The following is a 22,378-nucleotide window of genomic DNA, read 5'->3' as shown; positions in this document are numbered from 1 at the left end:
AGTCCTACAAATTAAGTGAGAGTTGGCCACAACTGAACCATTACAAGTGACATTATGTTCCAGGAGTCCTCATCTCAACTTCTAGTTCCTAGGCACTCAAGATGTAGTGTTCTCCTATATTCCCCCAAGACTTCTGCAACAGCCAGGAACCACCGTGGAACCCAGTCCAAAACAAGGGTACAGAAAAATGGAATGAAAGATCATAAGATCATGCATGGTTCTCATCAACGTTTTGAAGGTTTTTTTTCGTATTCATATATACCCATGATAAAGTTTCATTTGTAAACCAGTCACAGTAAGAGATTAATATACAATTATTTTGCCAAGAGTTACCTAAATTATGATTTATTTTTGGAAATTTTTCCATTTCATAATATGAACCCACAGTTGACTGTGGGTAACTGAATCTACAGGGAATGCAACCGTGCAGGAGGGAACTCTGACATTCTCCTGGGGCATGCTGATACACAGCCACGTGCTTTCAACTGCTCATCATTCAATACAGCACTTCCATCTACACCACAGAAATACATTCAGAAGTAGATTCCAACCCTCTCCCATGAAGAGCCCCTGGGCTGCATAGTGAAACAGTAACACATCAGGCTCTGAGAAATGCCCAGGCTTCAGCTCCTGCTGCGATAATGAGCTCTTCAAGCTTATAATGCGCTCTGACCTCATTATTGTTTATGTGAGTTCAGACACACATTCTGTGTGCATCTACTTAAACATAAGCTTTTCTCCCCTAACGCCTAATTTATAAGCAAAGCCCAGGGGCACCAAATAATCCAGAAACACATTAGGATCTCCTTGAATGAATGAATTCTGAGGTTCTGCTTGGTTGATTTGATCATGCAGACACATTTCTAGTAATGCTTTAGATATATGAAGATTAGATTATAACTCCTATATCAAAGAGTAGGCCAATAAATCAAACTATAAAACATGGTAGCTATGTCTGCAACTAAGAAATGAATGCTAAGAAAACTAGTCAATGTTCCCTTATACTTTTGTATTTCATTTACTTGATGTAAAAAAAAGAGAATTCTGCTCTGGTTTATTGATTCATGCATATTTATTTAAAGAAAGAAGTAATTGTCCTCCCAACGTTTAGTCAGAATACAGAACTCCTCAGAGCTTAAGGCTACTTCTTTCTAGAGCTGTAGGATGTGTACCCATGAAATGTGTACATGTACAGTTTTTTAAAGAATTTTCTTAAACTCGCAGTATTAGCAGTGTGCTCATCATGAGCCACTGAATTCTTGCAGTCATATCACTTTGGCTTAAATGTGAATATTCCATTAGCATTCACATGTAATGGCACTTGCTTTTAGAGAACTCTTTCTGTGTTCTGTAGGGATAACACAGTGTTTCTGTAGCAGTACCAGGTATTTTTCCCCTACTTACCGTTATAAATGTTTCTGTGTTTTGAATTAGATTTTGAAAAGTCTTTGTCCTAACACACACACACACACACACACGCGCGGATGACCAGGAGTGTGTGTTAGGACAAAGACTTTTCAAAATCTAATTCAAAACACAGACACATTTCAATGGCCCTCGACTATTACATAATTGGTAACACTTTTTTCCCCCAGGCAAATTTTTGTAACATCACAGTTTAGGCTATTCTTCTTATTAATACTTCAATTTCATTACACTGATATTGCTTGGTTCACCTTATTAAAACTTAAAGTGAAGAACAGAGAAAATAGAAAGAAAAAGTCTGTCCCAGTGGGACTTATCCTATCTAGTCCCTTTTAGTGTCACCACCTTTTTGAAACAGTGCTTCATTCAAATTAAATAATTAACTATTTGCAACTGTGGTGGTACTTTTCAATTTACATTAAATTCACCCTACAATCATTTTAAAAAATCATTCACAAAGAAAATTCTTGAAGGATTAAGAACGGGCATTACTGAAATTGTCAGTTCTCAGGACACAGATGTAAACCCACTACATTTGTGGGGAATGTTTGAAGTGATTTTCAAGCAAGCTGTAAATATTGTTTACCTTATTAAATATTGTTTACCTTAAAAAAAAAAAGAACGGGCATTACTAAAATGGACGAGAGCTCATCTTCAGTGAGAGCTCATCTTCAGTGAGAGTGAAGAGAATAATTAACTAAAAAGAGATTTACCTTTTGGAATATTAACCATTTTACCCCTGCGGATCAGCTTATAACATATTCTTACTGCTGGGTACAATTTGATGTTAATAAATGTCAATAAAATTGATGAATAATCCACAGCTAAATAAAACTTCAGACACAGGTCCAATAGTTCAGAATATCTTTTATGTATCTGACTCTCTTCCCTGGGAAGGCTGGAATTCCCAGTTTTGATAGAACATATCAATGATCTTAAGCCCATCTGATGTATCTACCAAGCCATCCACTTGTCATCTATCTGCCATTCTGTTAGGCATGTAGTTAGATGACAGACAGACAGGAATCTCCCATGTGCTGGTTCACTCCTCTCAATCCCCTCCAGATCTGGAGTAAGCCCATACCAAATCCAGAAGTTTGGAAATAGGCAGGCAGGCAACCCAAGTACTGAAAACTTTATCTGCTATCTCTCACAGAGTGCATCAGCAGAAATTTGGAGCCATACCTGAGCCTGACCTTGAACCCAGGCAGTGATAGGAGATGCACATGCTGCAAGCATGGTCTTACTGCTTCATCAGATGGCTTTCCCCCGGAAACATTACAAGGATTTCATAAATACAAACAAGTCTTAACAAGATTAATGGCACTAATTCCAACAGATATTCTATACTGCCTTCCTATGTTAACAATGGGAGGTTGATGGAAACAGTTTTGAAGCACCTGTCATGGACTTCCCTACAACATGTAATTTGTTTTTACTAAATTTCCAAGTTCTCAGCTATAGTCATTTTTCCATAAAATTCTTTTATGGAGTTTTTTCAAATGTGGTCTGCCTGGGGCTTAGAATGAGTCATATGCATTGGACCCAAGATGACTCAACATAAATCATGACTGGATATGGAGCTTTTTAACACTTCACAAGGGAAGTACATTAAAGCACATCTATTCACCCTTCTTATGCTATTTTCTTATTTTTTTTTAAGATTTATTCATTTTATTACAGCCAGATATACAAAGAGGAGGAGAGACAGAGAGGAAGATCTTCCATCCAATGTTACACTCCCCAAGTGAGCCGCAATGGACCGGTGCACGCCGATCCGAAACCAGGAACCTGGAACCTCCTCCAGGTCTCCCACGCGGGTGCAGGGTCCCAGTGCATTGGGCCGTCCTCAACTGCTTTCCCAGGCCACAAGCAGGGAGCTGGATGGGAAGTGGAGCTGCCGGGATTAGAACCGGCGCCCATATGGGATCCCGGGGCTTTGAAGGCGAGGACTTTAGCCGCTAGGCCATGCCGCCGGGCCCATTCTTATGCTATTTTCTAGTTCTCTGCTCGATCTACAAGTCTGGCATCTTAAGAGAATAGACATTTGCCTTAAACTATTTCCTGGTGGGAGGGAAGTGTCCAGAGGTTGGTGAAGGAAATAAATGACTCAGTTTACCAGGAGCACCTGAATCTTTCTAGGTCAAAGTGGTCTTATACGGAAAACCCTCTCCTGATGGCTTCCAATAGTGCATCTGAAGAAGTTTATCATATACCAAAAAAAAAAAGCAATTCTAGATTTTTCAAATACATTCACAGCCATTTTTTTTCAGTTCTACATCTTCACTTTCAAGATACATGATGTGTATAACGTAAAATACTCAAGATCCCTGTGTGCAGGTTTAAATACACACGGAAAAGAGTCAAATCTCTGTGTGTGGGATGAGCTCAGATGATTGTGTTTTTGTGTTTCAGACACTTGTCACTGTTACAAAAAGATCTGGAAAACAATCCCACATTGGGGAAACTTCCATAGAAGCCCGTGGATCACACATTTTGTCTTTAAAGCCACAACTTGAGCTACATTTGTAAAGTTCACTGCAAATGTATCTACCTACTTTCCTTCAGAAACACATGTAATGGTTTGTACAAATTAAAATGAGTGGGTGAGGCTGAATGGCAAGAAAATGCCAAAATGAACTAAGTCTTGATTGAGAAAGAAACAAAAGATATGATGGTAGATTCTTGAGCCCTCCTGTATCAAGTTATGATACACATCAGAACGAAAGATTAATTTACTTAACTCCTAACCCAGAGCAGAACCTGTGCACATGGCTCTGGAGTTACTCCAGCTTCCTCCTCAGCGATCTGGTTAGCACTTCAGTTTTGACATTGCACTGAGAACACGGTGACATTGAAGGGAATATAAAGTCATCTCCCATCTGCTTCTGTCTTCCCACGGCCTCACATAGCTTCCTTGTAGAAACAAGGCACGGAAGCCTCTTTATACCAACAATCTTCCCACTTCATCTTGTCTCACCCTTCAGTTAATTCTTATGTATTTCTTTTTTTTTTTTTTAAAGATTTATTCATTTTATAGCCAGATATACACAGAGGAGGAGAGACAGAGAGGAAGATCTTCCGTCCGATGATTCACTCCCCAAGTGAGCCACAACGGGCCGATGCGTGCCGATCCGAAACCAGGAACCTGGAACCTCCTCCGGGTCTCCCACAAGGGTGCCAGGTCCCAAAGCTTTGGGCAGTCCTCAACTGCTTTCCCAGGCCACAAGCAGGGAGCTGGATGGGAAGTGGAGCTGCCGGGATTAGAACCGGCGCCCATATGGGATCCCGGGGCTTTCAAGTTGAGGACTTTAGCCGCTAGGCCATGCCGCCGGGCCCAATTCTTATGTATTTCTAATTAGGCTAACGAAATCTGGAACAATGTTAATTGCAAACACAGTAGAAGAATTAACCCCATGTGGCAGATCCAGAGGAAGATCCCTTTATGAAGTCATTGTTTTTCAGGCACAAGTTTCACAGGTGGCGAACACGGAAGTTAAAGATCAGTATTTATAACATAAAAGGTAGACAACAAGCAGGGATTTTAATTCTATCTCTCAGAAGTTGATGATCTTTACTCAAATCTGATGAACTGCATATTTTCCCTCCAGGATAGTTTGCTATTTCCCTAGTGTAACTATATTGGTGAGGTAAATCAGAGCTATAAGCTAGTAAGTTCAGCATGAAGAAGTGAGATTTATGACCAGGCTCAAACCTGGGCTTTGTACTCTCAAATGTTAACAAACAGTGGGTATAGAACTTAAATCTGACTGAAGAGTATGGGATAGAAATTATTTGAACTTGTATGCCTTCAATTTTCTTGCTTAGCCGAGCAGTGAAACATATTGAAACTCTTAACCATGTGCAGGATTATTAATGCAACCCAGGAGGCCAGGCTCACAGAGTTGCAGAAGAGTTCATAAACAAAAGATGTTTTCAAGTCGCACAGACCCTTGGAAACACGGTCCAGTGGTCTGATCGCCAAATGCTAAAAGTGAGATAGTCTCAATTTTCTAAGAGAATTTATAGCAATCTAGCTTAATTTTGCCTATTTATATTTGGACTTGGATATTCTTTGTTAATAAACTGGTTAACGTTTTCAAGACATATTTAGTTTCACCCTTTCTCTCTCCTCCACGTATCTAGTGTTTTGAGCTATGAAACCTCATGAGGTTTGTTTATTAAAATAAACATCTAGGAAGAGAAACTCAATGTAATATGTCAGCTGTGGTTTAGGTATAGCTGAACATATGTTATGGAATTGAAAGTGACTATCCATTGTGATGTTCTGTGAGGGTGGGTCCTGGGGAAGTGTTTGGGATTAGATGAGGTTATTACTGTGTCATGATGGAATCCTGATGGTGTTACGAGAGTAGGGAAGAGACCGCACATACACAAACACTCTGTTCCCTGCTGTGTGTTGTTCCAAGCTGCCTCAAGGTTCTGCAAGCAAGAAGGGCCTCACGAGATGAGGTTCCTAGACCTTGTACTTTCAGAATCAGTTATCAAAACCAACTCCTCAATAGAATAAGAGCAGCAGCAATGCAAAACCCATAGAAAACAAGATAAAAAACAAATCTCCACTAACAAAGGACCTGATGAATTTGGCTTCTTAAAATCCAAGTGTTGGACCTGGCGCGGCAAGCAAATGGTTAAAGTCCTTGTCAGTTCTTATCCTGGCTGTTCCACTTCCCTTCTAGTTCACTGCCTGTGGCCTGCACCAAAGCCTTGATCCTGTACCCATGTTGAGGATCTGGGGGAAGCTCCTGGCTCCTGGCTTTGGATCGGCTCAGATCTAGCTGTTGCAGCCACTTGGGGAGTGAACCAGCAAACGGATCTTTCTCTATACATCCTCCTCTCTGTTTATCCACCTTTCCAATGAAAATACATAAATCTTGGGCTTGGCGGCGTGGCCTAGTGGCTAAGGTCCTCGCCTTGATCCCATATGGCCGCTGGTTCTAATCCCGGCAGCTCCACTTCCTCTCTATCTCTCCTCCTCTCAGTATATCTGACTTTGTAATGAAAATAAAATAAATCTTTAAAAAAAAAAAAAAGAAAATACATAAATCTTGAAAAAAACTCATGTGTTTAAATTGGGATCCATGGCTAAGCTTCACATAACAAGTGGAATTCTTGACAATGATGTGAAAGTATCTGTTTACATTCCCAAGCCAGGGATCCTGTGTTTCTCTTCTGTTTACTGGAGAAGAATACTTGTTATATAAGACAGGTAAACAGTTATTAGCTATTTATCTATATATATTTTTAAAAAGATTTATTTTACTTGGAAAGCCAGAGTTTCAGAGAGAGAAAGGAAGAGAGGGAGGGAGGGAGGGACAAAGACAGGGAGGGAAGAGAGGGGGAGAGCGAGAGCGATCGAGATCTTCTAACTGCTGGTTCATTCCCTAAATGGTTGCAATGTGCAGAGCTGGACTGCTCTGAAGCTGGGAGACAGGAGTTTCCTCTGTGTCTTCCCTGTGGTTCAGGGGCCCAAGGGTTTGGGACATCCTTGCGGCTTTCCCAGACTATAGCAGGAAGCTAGATCAGCAAGTGGTGCAGCCAGAACAGGAAGTGGCACACTGAGCTGAATGAACTCTAACTAGGCAAGAAGCAGGAAGCCCACCTGATTAAGGAGCTGTTCTCAGAAAAACCACAAACTCCATGAAGCAGGATTTATTCCTAGTACAAAGATAGAATTTGGCTGGATCATCCTCTAGAGAAAAATAAACATTTTAATGTACTATTTGAAGTATTCATTTTAAACAAATATATGCAATTCTGAGTGAAATACTATATCACGAGGTTGGACATTCATTTATTAGCCTACAGGTACATAATGAAAATAGAAATTTAGATCATAAAGCTTACACAGACATGGGCATTCAAAAAATGAAATTCATAGAACAAGGCATTAATGTGACACAACCTCATTCTTTTATATTTAATGGTTTGGATTTCAAAATGTTTAATTGTATGAAATAAACCTGAACTTCAGAGAAACTAAATACAATCAACATTTCTTGAAAATGATATGCTAGCAAAGTGTAGGAATATATGGTAGAGTTTAACAAGAGTTTAGAGGATAATTACTCTAAAAGAAAAACACCAACAGAAAGAAACACTTCAATTACTTTCTTTACTGATATTCAAATTACATATGTTTAATATCTTGTGCTTTCCAGGCACTGTGTGAAGTAGGGGGAATATTTCAGAAACATGTTTTTACAGCTCTGATACCAAGATGTGCCTTTCCTTAGACAACCGCTGGATATGTATAAAAGACCGAATATGTGCAAAACACTTCAAGAAGAAATTTAGAATCTTCCTGAGCTTTCCAAAGTTCAGAGCTAAATATAACATATAAGGCCATATGTCAAACTTAAAATGAACAGTTGTAAAGATGGTTACTTAACAAAAACAGTAAGATTTCCTGCCCATAATTATCTGGTTTCCTTCTTCATAAAAAAGAGGAGATTCATGCATGTATTAGGTAAGTACTTAATTAGATTCCTTGGGTTAATCAATTACAATCTGATATTTTAGACAGGAAATAATTCTCCTAACCAGTTTTAGCATTTGTATTTGTTTGAGAGTCGGGGGAAGAGGGGAGGGAAGTGAGTGAGGCAGAGAGAGAAACATGCTGGCAGCTGGTTCACTCCCCAAATGTCCACAGAAGCCAGGACTGAGCTGAGTAGAAGCTGGCAGTGAGGAGCTCAAGCCAGGCCGTCCATCTGGGTCCCAGAGATTCAGCTTTCTAAGCCCATCACCTGCAGCCTCCTGCATGTGTGCAATGGCAGGAATCTGGAGTCACAGTAAGCTGGAATTTGACCCAGCACTATGACATAAAATGCCATTCAAACAGGCATGTTAATTGCTAAGCCAAAGCCTTCTCAGAGAATCAGGCTTTAATTTTCATTTCAAACAAATGTGCTGTTAAGTTCTACATGGGAGCAATCAGCAGGTCTGTAAGAAGCCGTACTAGGACCAATTTAAAATTACCTACTTTGATAAGACATGAGGGCACTGGTCAGTGCTTTTTTCCTATTGTGTTTCTGTGGACTGATGACACTAAAATGCAAAGCGAGCATTTGTTGAAGATTCCATTCAGTTTTCACAGCAGTCTAAGCCCTATCAATGACTATTTTGTGGAGATCTGACTTCAGCTTGGACTCTGAGCTGGACTACATCACAATGGGCCTGCTATTCAGTTTCTAGTCTCAGTACCCACCACTCTGCCCAGCTCTGGAAAATGATTTCTTCTCCAAAGTGTCTTCTTTAGAGGAAGAGAGGAATCAAGGAACTTGAATCTACAGAGGTAAAAGCAGAATTTGGCTGAGTAGTGCCTGGCTAAATCAGAGATTACACTTTTGCTCATAAAAAATGAAAATGCTAATGATGGAGATATTCTTTTTCAAAAGCTATTTGTTAGGGCAGGAAGTATGCCCTAGTGAGAAGGCACTGCTTCACCCTGCTTCCTACTAGTGGTGACATCCTGCGCCAGGCACTCAGTCTCCCACGGTTCTGATGATGTCAGCACTGCAGTAAACTCAACACCATCTTGCCTCCTGGAGGAATGCCAAGAGCTCTATTTTGGCTCCTGATGGTGTTCTGTGTTGTAACACTACAAGGAAAGAAAAATCAACATGGCAAGGAAAAATCATGGAGGACGCTCGGAGTTACAGAGATGGAGTGTGTCTAGAGATAATCAAAGCGGCCGAAATTCACAGGACAGGTATGAGCACTGAGGGAGATTCTGGGGAATGTAGCTGAGTCATAATCATTACAGGAATGTGAAAGAAATGGATGCACAAGAAAGAAGCCCATCTGAGGTGAAGGGATAACAGACTGTGGAGTTCGCACCCAGAGAGAACTAGCATTGCTCCCACCACTTAGATAGGCATGCTCAACATTCACATTGACTACACGGGGGTCTTGCCTCATTAGCGAGAAATAAAGTACTCACAGGTAACGGCTCTGATCCCACCCCGAAAAGCCAATAAGCAAAAATCTAAAATGATTAAAGCATTATCAAGTGACTGAACTCCAGCAGAAAGCTCAAGAAAATGTACAGGCCTATAATAATACCCAGGCTTCAGCAAAGTAAAATTCAGTGTCTGATGTCTAAAAAAGTAGACATGAAACAGTGCAGGAAAATAATACACAGAAATGAAAAACAACATATCAAATTTGACTCAAAGTTGGCATTAGTGTTAGAATGAACAAAGAAAAGATATTTAAGCCACTTTATAGTCACATCCCATAGGTTTCAAAATGTTGTAAAGGGATGGGCATTTGGTCTGATGTTTAAAACGCTGCTTGGGATGCCTGCATCCTATATGGAAATGCCTAGGTTTGTGTTCTAGTCCTGTACCTGACTGCAGTTTTCCACTTAGGAGTCTGACAGGCAACAAGTGATGGCTCAAACAGCTGGGTCCCTGCCAGTTACTGGGTTTCTGGCTCCGAGCTTTGCACCTAACCCAGTCCTGGCCACACTGCAGGCAAACTCAGAGTGAACCAGCAGATGGGAGTGGAAACTGCCTCTCAAGTATGTAAAATTTTTATAAATAAAAAATGATCAGTTCCTGAAAGAAATGATTAGGTCTCCAAGGAGCTATTTTTTGTGCTGAGAAAAAAGGTTAGGTAAAGATACTGAAGTTATTATGGAGACAATTACAAAAGCCAAGATTGAATTTTTAGATATGAAAACTCTCATATGTGAGTTGACAAGATGAAAAATGGTCAGGTGGGATTAAGGGTAGACAGAACTACGTTTGGCACATCATAATTAAATTGGTGAAAAACTAGTGATGAAACAGAAAAGTAACACTTTCTTCTTGGAAATAACGCAAAGAAGACAAAGCAACATTATCTTTGGAATAATGGAAGCAAAAAACCTCAATGGAGGATTTTATAGAAGCAGCAAAAATCTTTCAAAAGTAAAGATGAAATTAAAGTATTCTCATATGTGCCCAAGCAAAACAATTCATTAGCAGCCCACAAATCCTCGAAGACATTTTCAGGGAAGGTTTTAAGCAGAAGAAAAAAGGAAACCAGGCAGATCTGGCTTCATCACAAACAATTCAGTGCAGTGGAAAGTGGGGCGTTTCTTGCTGTTACTTAGTAGTCTTGCATTACAAGAACAGGTTACAGAGAGCGGGAAATGGAGGCATTTTAAGGACCTAATATCATCTGTGAAGCAGCATAATCTCACTTGGACGGATCTGATAATATCATTGCTGGGTTAAAAAATGTGTACTATAAACCATAATAAATGCACTTAAACAATACATAATGAAAATGATGAACAAATAAGAGTTATGAAAGTAATCAGGGATTGGCATATGGTGTAACAGTTAGCTGATGCTCAGGACACCTGCATCCATGCTGGAGTGCCTGGGTTTGAGCAAAAGTTTCACTCCTAATTCCAGTTTCCTGCTAATGTGTGTCCTGGGCAGGAGGCAGGGGAGTGTGCCCTGGCCACTCCTACAGAGAATGGAATTGAGTTCTCAGATCCTGGTTTTGCCCTAGCCCAGTCCCAGTTTTCGTGAGCGTTTGGGGAGTGAACAGATGGGAGATGCCTCCTTCTCACACTCGCTCTTCCACTGCTTCCCTCCACTCTCTATACATAGAAGTGTTTCTGCCTTTTAGATTAACACTACTAAACAAATTTTGATGTACTGAAGGCCAACTGAAATTGGCACGCTAAAAAAAAAGGTTCAATTACTCCAAGAAAAAGACAAGCAAAAGGCAACAAAAACAAATCCAAAAGAAAATAACAAGATGATAGATGTACATGCGGCTATATCAATAATCTCATTATTTAATCACACATGCGTGGCCTTCCCAATTAAAAGACTGCCTAGAAGAAATATGCTTTAAAAACAAAGAAAGATACCCAGCTTTAAATAAAAGTACAAGTATAAAAAACATACTGTACTAACACTAATTAAAATGAGCTGGGTGGCTTTGTCAATGTAAAAATAGAAGATTTCAAAGCAAAATAAATGATCAAGATCTAAAATTTCAAAATGTCAACGGATTAAAGAAGCTATAAAAACTCTAAATGTACATGTGAAAACAGTACCTAAAAACTCACAAGCAAAACTGACAGCATTGCAAGGAGAAACAGGGAAATCCACAATTATAATCACAGTTTTCCACACTTCTCAGTCAATGACAGAACAATTAAACATAAAGCATATGCTTAGAACACTGCTGATATTCAAGGCAAATTTCCCAGCTGGGTATCAGTGAAGAAATTTCTGCCTCATTGGCCTTTCTGAGAAATAATCAGTGAGAATCACAAATATGCTTCCTCAAATCTGAGATCATTTTTCAGGTCTCTCCCCATTTGGTACCTGCACTGAGCTGGAAATTCAAGTCCTAGTTCCTACTGGTCCAACAGATGTTCTTACAGCTCAGACATCTCTCTGGTTCGTTTGATTTCCGTGATATTATGAGGGGGTTTGGCAGAGTCACATCTACCATTCTTTGCTATGTTGTGAATGTGTATGTTCTTCCTAACACATTCTGATGCTGAATTCTAAGGCCCAATGTGTTGGGTGGAGGGAGAAGACAGGCTTTGGGAGAGGAGGTCACTAGGGTTGAGTCTTCAGGAATGAGACTGATGTCTTTTTAAAACAGGCATCAAGGAATTCCCTTGCTCCTATCACATGGGAACAATCAAGAATATCATGTGAGAAAAAAATATCTATGAACCAGGTTGCAAGTCCTACTCAGACACCAAATCCATCAGCACCTTGATATTGGATTTCCCGCCTCTGAAATGGTTAGAAATAAATTCCTGTTGTTTGGAAGTTACAAAGTCTGTGCTATTCTATTATTGCAGCCTGAATGGACTAAGAAACCTTTACAGCTTTTGTGGTTTGGACTTTACTATGCTACCCATGGTCAGAATTCCTGGAATACTATATAAAGTCAAGTTGTGCACACTGATTTCCTGGGAAGCTTGGCTGACTTCTCCAAGCAAAGGCTAATATGCTGCAGGAGCCCCCTGGAGACAGCTGTCATGTCACCCTAAGGCTTGCTTGGGACAATAACCACGCTTGAGGCAATTCTCCTAATTTCTTTGATAGGACCATCAAATCCATGTGTGTGCTGTGAGCCGCAGCAGGATGCAGGGCAGACCTACCCGAGGAGGAACAGCCTGCAGGGCGGTGATGTAGTTTTCCAGGGCCAGGCGGCGGCGGTCATTGAGCATGGCTTCCACTCTGGCCATGTGCGTCTCCACCAGCTGCTGTCTCTCGTTGGCTGCCTCCTGTTCCAGAGACTCTACTTTCTCCTGGAAGTGCTGTGACAGCAAACACACACACGTCAACTGGGACACAGAGCATGTAGGATGGGGAGCAAAGGAGTCTTTTAAGACATGGTAAGGTCCTTCCAACATTTTCCTTCTGCACATTACAGTTTATCTCCATCTTTATCAGTATTTCATGTGATTCCTGAAGATTGATTTGACTAATGGTAGTGCTGGACAAACTTATGTACTCTTAAAGCTATGGCATATATATATATATTTTTTTTTTCCTAAATCATGTCTTACAGAAAGCAATTTAACCAAAGAGCCACAGCAAAATCTTGAGTTATATAAGGTAATTTAAGAATTATTTTACCTCAATACAGATCTTCACATCATTTCAAAGGTAGCGGCAGCAGCAGATTAGAACTATGACAACCACTTATTATTATTCATAACCGAGTTTTATTGCCATGGAGTATGCTAGGGTTTGGACATTGCTTTAGTGTAAAAATGGAGGGTTCATGTACTGGAGGTTTGCTCCTCAGTGTGGTGATCTGTTTAAGTGATGGGGTCTAGTGGAGAATCCTTAAGTAAGTGCAGGGGTGCCTGGGAGGGATCAAAGCAGCCTGTGTGAGGTCACTGATCTCTCAAAAAAGTGAGCCCAGTCAAGTATTCTCCTGCTCCTTGGTGATCATGTGATCTCTTCCTGGGCTGCACATTCTTGCCGTGAATCATGAGGTCCATACTGCAGCCAAAGTGATAATGGCTTCATGCTCTCGGAACAACAGAAATGTGAGCTAAATGGCCTCTTCTTTACAAGATAAGTCTACTTCCAGTATTTTATTAGACACAAAGACTAACATGAAATTATAACATGAAATAACTGGAAGCAAATATAAGGTATAGTTAAGCAACACAATAGTTAGATGGTGATTGAAAGTAGTTCAAGCTATGGAAACAAAAACAATTCCATGTGAGGATTTAGCAGTTGCTGGGAAACTTGTACTCAATAAACACATGTTGGCAGGTCCAACTTGTTAGGAAACAGGTCAAGATTTTACCTGGATAACTGCCTTCTTATCAGCTTTCGGCAAATTCTTTGCTTGGCGCTCTGCCTCTTCCCATTCTCTCATGACCTATGAAATGAGAAGACATCTGAGTTTCAAACTATCACTTCTCCTTCAAATACAGATTTAATGGAATGGATTATTTTCCATTCATTCTTGTCAATTTCAGTTCTAAAAAATGCAACTTTTACCTGTGTATATTTGGTCTACCACTAAGTTGTAAATGACTTCTCATAGCAGTATAGTAGATATAAATTCACATTTAATGAAAGAATAGTTGATTTTTCTTGCCTCTCTGAGAAATGACTAAAAGTCATTTTATTTGATATGAATAAAAGTCAACCATTTAAAAAGGCATATAATTTCTAAATAAAGTCTTCCAATATAAAACCAAATACATTGCTTTTAGTCTTTTATTAAAGGAAGCAAAACATTTGAAACAGTGTATTTCCAGGATATGGGGGGAAGTAAACCCATAAAGAATTTTGAGTGTCCATCTGTCACGAATACAACGTCAAAATGAAGTGACATGCACAATGGGGGATGGGACAGAGGATTTCCGTCTGAATCCCTGACATCTAGCTCCAGTGGGCAACCAGAGCTGAGCTCCAGCAACTGGAGCCATGAGTAACAGGGATTACTCCAGTCTCCCTGGAAATTCCAAGAAAAAAACACGTTACAATATTCTGAGACTACCACACACTACTTTGAACAAGTAACACACTAATGTTAATTCAGTAAATTAGATTTATGTGTTTTATAGGAAAAAAAAAAGCTTCTTGCTCTCTCAAATTTGGCTGCTTAAATTTTCACAAGAGATGCTCACTTACTGTTCTCATTACCCAAAGGGAAAATTTTGCATCACAATACGTTATTGAAAGAAAATCTTAGTCTGGACTTTTTGTATTCCATATAAAGGAAATATGATAACTACAGCCCTTCCTTTTTTCACTTGTGTGTTGTCAGGTAGACTGTGGAAGTGTAGGTCATGCTGCAGCTAAATTAAATGTAGGAAGAATAATTAGCTAAACAAAAATGCTGGCCTATTACCAGATGTGTTCTTGTACAACTGGTATGCTCCCAATAGTGGCAGAACTTCAGCTTGTACTTTATAGGTATTTGTCACCAAGGAACTGATTTTTATGATATTCCTCAAGGCCACAAACAAAAACGAAACAACTATGACACAATTTCTTTTTTTATTATTATTATTTTTGACAATCTTGGCATAATTAGGGTAAAAAGGTTCAAGCACTACAGGAAGATGGGCAAGACAATTAGTCCCGTATTGTTTCCTTAATATATCTGATGTAAAAGGGGATTTTAAGGGAGAAGCCCCCCCCCAGTCTCCCACCCACCCCAGGTCCCAGATGTGGGGCATGCTCCAAGGGTATGACACAATTTCTATCAGATATTACCACAAAAATTTTATCACATGGTGGGCTTCTCCTAGATATTTTGTGATCCATAAGCCTTGATTCTTTAAACAAAATATGGTTACTTATATCTTATATAAGGTAACAAAGACCTTGCTTTAGTAAAATTAAGGAGAAAAGCATGGAATAATTTTTTTATTATTCCTGAATAGCATATCAAAAATCATCTCAAAGTTCAAGGCAAAACAAACAAGAGCAGTTTACACAAGAAACATATTGTCCCAGTCGCTTTGGTGTCCCTGTGAGTTAATGAGGGACATCTGTGTGCAAAGGGATATTGAAGTCTATCTTGGCTTTATGGCAAGGAGATAAGCCATGCATAAAAAGATTTCAATTTCCTGCATCCAGATTGGTCACAGAGGCAGCACTCTGTCAAGAAATTTTTCACACAAAGAAAATCAGAATCAGTTTGAGCAGAAGCCAAAGAAAGGTCTGACAGGAATATGAAGAACTGGTTTCTCGTCCTACATTGGCATAACACCTTGTACATCTGGAATTCATACTTTGCACCTCTGAGCTCGGGGTCCATGGGACAATCAAGGAAGCTTTGGCTAATGCACTGTAAAGAAGCAAATTTTGATTTCAAGAACAATTTAACAATATTCTATCCCCTATGAAAACATCTTTCCCTGGGATTCCTCACTATATTACTGCAGATGAACACCCACTGTAGGTCAAAACTCTCCCTTGGAGTAATGGCAGCCACAGCAGCACACTGCTGTCAGGTAGCACTGCTGGGCCACTCGCATTCAGGCCTGTAGAAATCCACCTAATTTAATTGATTCCTCACAACCACCTCTGGACTAAGCATGGACATTATCATCAAGGCATCAGGTAAAGGCACCTGCTCAAGGTGATTCCAGTAACAAAGTGGCTCCTAATCCTCCATTTGCCAATTAAGATGCAAGATCTAGCAGGCAAGCTAACACTCTTATTTGATGCCAGTATAAAATAGTTCCTGAGATGTTGCTGCTTAGTCAAGTCAGTGTGTGCTTTGGACTACTTTAAGGATACAGAAAAATTGCTAAATTCAACTTTAATGTATTCATACACTGTTTGGATGTTTATAGCCACTGGGTGGTAGTCATTAATGTCATTAAAAATGGAGTTAGGAGATAACATTCATGAGGAAGTACTGTGCAGGAGGTAAGGCTGAATGCGCCACTGGCGTCCCATAATGGGGCACCTCTTCCAGTCCCTAGCACTGTACTTCAGCTAAATGCAGCAGAAGATAGTCCAAGGGCTGGGGCCTCTGCCACACATGTGGGAAGCCTGGCTGGAGTTCAGCTCCTAATGCTGACTTGGCTAAATGACATTGCTATTGCAGCCATTTGGCAAGGGGAACAATGGATGGAAGATCTCAATCTCTCTCTTGCTAAACCTTGTCTCAGGTTTATTTGTACAAACAACATAGGAGGATAGCAGCCCCATGCATACAGTAGCCTAGGGGTCACCCCACTCCTTCTGTCTTCTCATTGGCAGGCAAAGGCTGCTTGTAGGGACTTGGACACTTTCGGGAAGAGCCTGAACTGAAATTGGGGTTGCAGGCACAGCCTGAACGTGGGTCTTTGTACTGATTTGAAGCTCTGTCTTGGCCTCTGCTTTGGTCTCTGGTCAGGGCATCCTGACACCTTCAGCAACAACGGCACAGGCACACTTCCCAAACCTGGAGTGGCTGATGAAGGCAGGTGGATGCAGTGTGCAGCTAGTCCTATCTGGGATCGTGGGCTTAACATCCTCAGCTCCACGAGGGCTTTGACAGCTTTAGCACCTGAACTAACAGCCTTGGGGTTGGCCATCTGCATCTTCTTCAGACTATTCTGTTTGTGCTTCTTGGACAAAGCATCTTCTGCAGAAAACTGTGATCCAGCCCTACCTTTAGGATATCTTCCTATCTTCGTGACCACAGCTTCTCGGTGCCATTTCTGTGCTGTTTTGGAAAATGGTTGTATGTTGTGTGGTCCTTGGACTCACACATGTCTGCATTGTAACCTGCAGCTGCCAAAGTGCCTCAGACCAGAAACAGTCACACTGCCTTTCAAATAAGGCAAGTTTACTTGGGGGCATTTTTTTCATTTTTAAATCTGTGCAGTCTTTTCTTGGTATGTACTTTGCATGACTGTTGGATGTACGGTTCTAAACATAGAAAAAAAAATCACCAATTGGACTGAGAAACAAATATTTAGAATTACATGAAAGGTAAGATCTATGGCAGCCTGTCTCATTGTAAGACTCATATGGGTGTAGTAATGGGTGGGATTCATCAAGTGGAAAACTCCATGCAGAGACCCCAGGAAGTCAGGCTGAGGGAAGCATGCGGGGTGTGTGTGGAGGGGTCAGGGATGCGTGCACAGAATGCTAATGAGAGTAGCAGCTTAAAGCTGCAGATGATGGGAGTGGCAGAGAGGAAGCGAGAAGGCGCAGGCAGACTGCAGTCAGGAAGCAGCGGTAGGCTCTGGAAATACTGAGCTGAGCAGTGTTTATTTTTGCTGTTTTCCTTTTTTCAGACTTAATGTACCCAGGATTGGATTTCTGAGGGTAGTGGGAAGCCCCTGAAAGTCGCAGAGCTAAGAAGTGAGATGGGACTTAAGTTGAGAACATTTCAGTGGCAGGAAGCGTGACTCATAGTCTGCTATGCTACTTTTTAAACACAAACAAACAAACAAAACAAAATAAAGAGACAGGGTGACACCTCAGCCAGCATCTTTCCTAAAGAAAATCCCATTTTTCATGAGAACTGGATAAGGTGACGCTACCTCCCTAACACACTCTAGCCAGCTTGAAGCTCACCTTGTGAACACAGCATCATTTGTTTTTGAAGTCACAGGCACTTTCTATTCTAGATTACAAGTGCTTGTTGACTCAGTGCTTTTTGTTTTTACTTTATGTTACTTACTAGGTTAAAACAGACCCACATATTGTAGTTATTCATCTTTCTTTTTTATCAAAAGGCTGTATCTTTTGTGATGCATTGTTAATTTTCCATTTAGAATGTAGGGCTTCTATCATTCGGGAAGGTGAGGCTAACATATCAGAAGATGTCAACATTGAAAATAGTTTGTCATTCAGTTTCCAAGAGGCAGGCAGCAATGTGAGTGTGCGTGCACACACAGAGCCTTGTGAACAACTGGAAGCAATAAAACCAGGCAGGTGCATACACATATATATACACACACACATGGCCTTGTGAACAACTGGAAGCAATAAGGCCAATCAGGAGGCAGAGGGAATGAGAGAAAAATGTGGGAAAACAGCTTTATTGTGGTTGTCATTGGAAGGAATGAGATAGGCAGGGTAGGCAGCTGTGGGATGGCATACTGTGAATAATTCCGGCAGGCTCCAGGTACAAGGCTGCCATGGTTTGGATGGTGAACATCCTGCAAGCTTTTTGCTTTCAAGACTTGGTCCCTGGAGGGGTGCTACTGGAGGATGCTAGAACTTCAGAGGTGGGGCCACCTGGATGGGCTTCCAATCACTGCAGGCATGCGTTTGGTAGGCAGTTCTCACACGGAGCTTAAGCCTGAGTTTGGCTTCGGTCTGTCTCCTGGCTCACCATGTGATTCTGGGAATCCTCCCACCACATACAGTTCGCCATCCCCCAGAGGGCTGCTGCGGAGACCTACTCTACTGTTACTTGAATCCCCTATGGGCAAACTAAATCTGTCTTTCCTTCTTTTTTTTTTTGTCTCAGGTCTTTTGTAATGCAAAGCTTCCTAACAAGGGGGTTGTCCCTTCTTATCTGGTTGCTGAACCCGAGGTGGTTAGAGCTGTGGTTTGACAGAGAAAGTGCTTTGGGGGTGTGGGCTTTGGGTTTGCTGGTTTGCCTGGTAGAGACCGCTCTCAGACCATGCACCTAACTACTCTCTCTAGGAATTGGCCTATTCTGGAAGGCCTTAAGTCAGAAAATACAGAAAATTAAAAAAAAAAAAAAAAACACAACTAGCAGTCTGCTGAAGATTTATTATGATCGTAGACAACACATGGCTAATCCATGAGTCACATTTTATGACTATGAAGATATCTTTTGAGTATTTGCATTAAAAATAACAATAGTTAGTCACATCTTCTGATATTTACCACAGAATAAGAATACCAAAAAGAAATGGTTGACTTCGGAAATGAACTCTTCCTTCATTCTTTTAGATTTCAGACTTTTTTTCTCTCCATTCTCTTTAAAGTTTGTAGGCCACAAGTTAGAAAAGTGGCAAACAGCGTTAGATATACAGTTTATTGATGGGTGAATGAATAAATGAATAACGACTGAAGACTAAAATCATCTGTTATGCTCAAATACAGTGTCCACTGCCTGGAGGTAAGTGTAATAGATCATACAGCACACGTGAGTGTAGCCATGCATTAGACTTAAATTGTTTTTCCATTTAATAATGACTCTGCTTTTAACAGAATATCTACAGCAGCGTACCAGTGAAAGAATACACAGGCTTGGGCTTGAAATCCCATCTCTATGCCATTTACACTTTATATTCGAGGGGAAAGAAATGTCTTGAATCTCTGTTCCATTACCGATCACTTACGGGACCAAGATGACATGATTACTACGGTTCAGTTTAAAATTGTTACAGCCTATGAATTACCTGGCAAGAAATGATACGCCAATAGTTACAATAATCTGCTACTTACTACAAACCATTTGCTATTACTTCAAAACATTCTAATGGATTTGAGAATAATAAAATGAAATGTTTTGCTTTCTTTTTTAAAAGTAAATCTTATGAGGATACATACGGATAATCAACAGGTTACCACACTGACACAAATTAACCCATCCATCATCGCACATATTTATATACCAAGATCACTAGGGAGAATGTTACAGGTTTAATTTGGTCTTACAAAGTCCTTCCACCCCTGCTATATGTGAATCTTTCCTAGGCAAAGTGCTCATGGAAGATAAAAAAGCACAACTAAAGATTGAAAATTAAAACTTCATAGTTGGTATCACAGCAGAGACGTACAGTGCTACCTGCAATGCTGGTATCTCATATGAGCAACAGTTTGAGTCCCAGCTGCTCCATTTATGATCCAGCTCCCAGCTAATGTACCTGCGAGAGCAACAGTAGGTGAATCCCTGCCACCATGTGGCAGAAGTGTGTGGCAAACAGTAAGTGGCCATTTGGGAAGTGCAGTGGTGGAAGGATGGAAGATCTCTCTCTCTCTCTTTTTTCCTCCCTCCCTCTCTCACTCTCCTTGTCTCAATTGCTCTGTGTGACTCTTTCAAGTAAATAATACACAAATCTTTTAACAAACAAATAAAAACGTCCCATTTGTAAAGCCCTGAACAGAGCCATCTGGGGAGACTAGGCAGAAGCTTGCTCAGGCTTTCTCGTGCCGACGGTTTTAGGGTCTCGTGCCCAGGGCCCAAGTTTACCTGAGACATCCTCTCCCGGTGCTTGGCCTCCAGCCTCTCTTTGGCTTTCTGGAAATGCGCGTGCTCATTCTCATCTCCAGGTGTCTCCAGATACTTGTCCACAGCATCAGGGGTGCTGGCTGCAGTTGTGGGAACTACAAAGAACAACGGAACGAGTTTTGAGAACAGAACCCACATCCAACCATTTCAAAGAGAGCCGGATTGTCAGTTAGCTCTCAGAAAGAAGAATTTAGTAAAGAAGCACAGACAAGATGTTAAAGCTGTGTAAGGGAATACCAAGAGACATTTTGCAGCCTGGCGTGGGTAGGACTCCCCCTTTCCAAGTTGAAGGTGGAGGGAAATCTTTAAAGCAATCCAATTTGCAATGAAAAGGACCAGTTCTTGGCAACACAGGCATGCACAATACAGAATTGTCTTTCCAAATCCTCATGCTCTACTAGATTACATTTTCGCAATCTCCAAAATAAATGGTGCTATTATCTGTATCACAATTTATGCTTCCTGTGGAAATGAAAGCAATCGGATCATCAGCCTGCTAAAGAATAAGCACAACTCAGAGAAAGACAGATTCCACGTGGTAAATCTGAAGTAGTTTAATGACAAGACAGCCCTTCACAAGAGGACACTACAAGAACATCAATGACAATAATGCACTTTTGAAATCACAAAGGATTGAGCTTCACAAATTTTTCACTAGCCAGCAAATTCATTACACTATTTATCAAAAAGAAACTGATCAAACTAATACAGCTGCATTGAAACATATTCTGCTATGCTACACAGGAACATGAATGTACAACTGAAGAGAATACTACGAAATAAAAATTCCTAAATTACGAACCTAGTGAATTACAATGTCTTCTATTTACACAGTATCCCAAAAGACCAGGAATGACTACAAATTTAGAATATTTATGAGGTTAAAGAAAATGAAAAAAAGTTATGGCTTGAAGAGGAGTTCATGTTCAAGCACAAAACTGAAGCGAGGCACTCTCACTATATTCTCAAGTCAAATCAAATTAAGTGTTTTATTCAAAAGACTATTCAAATATCACTTATGTTCTAACACTCTTTTTATTCTTTTATCTAATTCTTTATTATATTTGGGATACAATATCCCAAAGAGAAGGCTTAAAGCTATGCCATTTTGAAACTAAAGTTTAAGTCATATCTCTTCTATATGAGTACAGATTTAAGAAAATGCTTGGAATTTTAATCTAAAGCTTTCAGAACACTAATGGAAACAAAAGAGATTTTGCTAAATCATTAATATATTTTTAAAAAATATTCATTTTGAGTTGCTTCCATTATGCTTAAAAAAAATAAATAAAAGTGGTTCAGGTGTCTTTCTAGATGTTACTTCCAAGTGGGAAGAAGAATGGGATGGGGGCAGTCCTAGAAACTCCGGGAATGCCTCCGTCTTGAGTGTAGTCAATGAGGCCCTCACTCCGTACTTTCCATTGGCAGCAAACTGGAGGCCAAAGGAAGAACATGCATGGATTTGCAACGAGGTGCACGTGGTTTTGGATCTCCTATTTTTGTGGGGGTGGGGGTCAGTTATGACTGAGTGTAAGTTCCAGATTCTTCTCATGTGGAGACAATGTGCCATACAACATAATTAGACCATTGGGAATATTCAACACCACATCCTGTACAAGTCAACCAGGAAAGAAGGTGATGTCAGTTCATGGAAGTTGGTGTGGTGCTCTTCCATCTTGCTAAACATACTACATTCTAGTCAGATCTGGAATTTCTTCTACACACACACACACACACACACACACACGCCTTCCATCTGCTA

The 22,378-nt window shown here is 40.4% G+C and overlaps 1 protein-coding gene across 6 annotated transcripts in view; it reads right to left on the bottom strand.

The window, feature by feature from the left end:
• Positions 1-22,378, bottom strand: part of APP (amyloid beta precursor protein) — a 235,436-nt gene that overhangs the window by 54,831 nt on the left and 158,227 nt on the right. For all 6 annotated transcript variants that reach the window (XM_004588599.4, XM_004588600.4, XM_004588594.4 and 3 more), the window contains 3 exons: positions 20,578-20,711; positions 13,747-13,821; positions 12,578-12,736 (listed from right to left, as the gene is read on the bottom strand). In XM_004588599.4, the coding sequence (XP_004588656.1) occupies positions 12,578-12,736; positions 13,747-13,821; positions 20,578-20,711 (368 nt within the window). The remainder of the gene's footprint in view (positions 1-12,577; positions 12,737-13,746; positions 13,822-20,577; positions 20,712-22,378) is intronic.

This window comes from Ochotona princeps, chromosome 3 (assembly GCF_030435755.1).
Source record: "Ochotona princeps isolate mOchPri1 chromosome 3, mOchPri1.hap1, whole genome shotgun sequence".
In the NCBI taxonomy this organism is placed as follows: Eukaryota; Metazoa; Chordata; class Mammalia; order Lagomorpha; family Ochotonidae; genus Ochotona; species Ochotona princeps.
The sequence above is the reverse complement of the archived record's forward strand: the minus strand, read 5'-3'. Positions and strand labels throughout refer to the sequence as shown.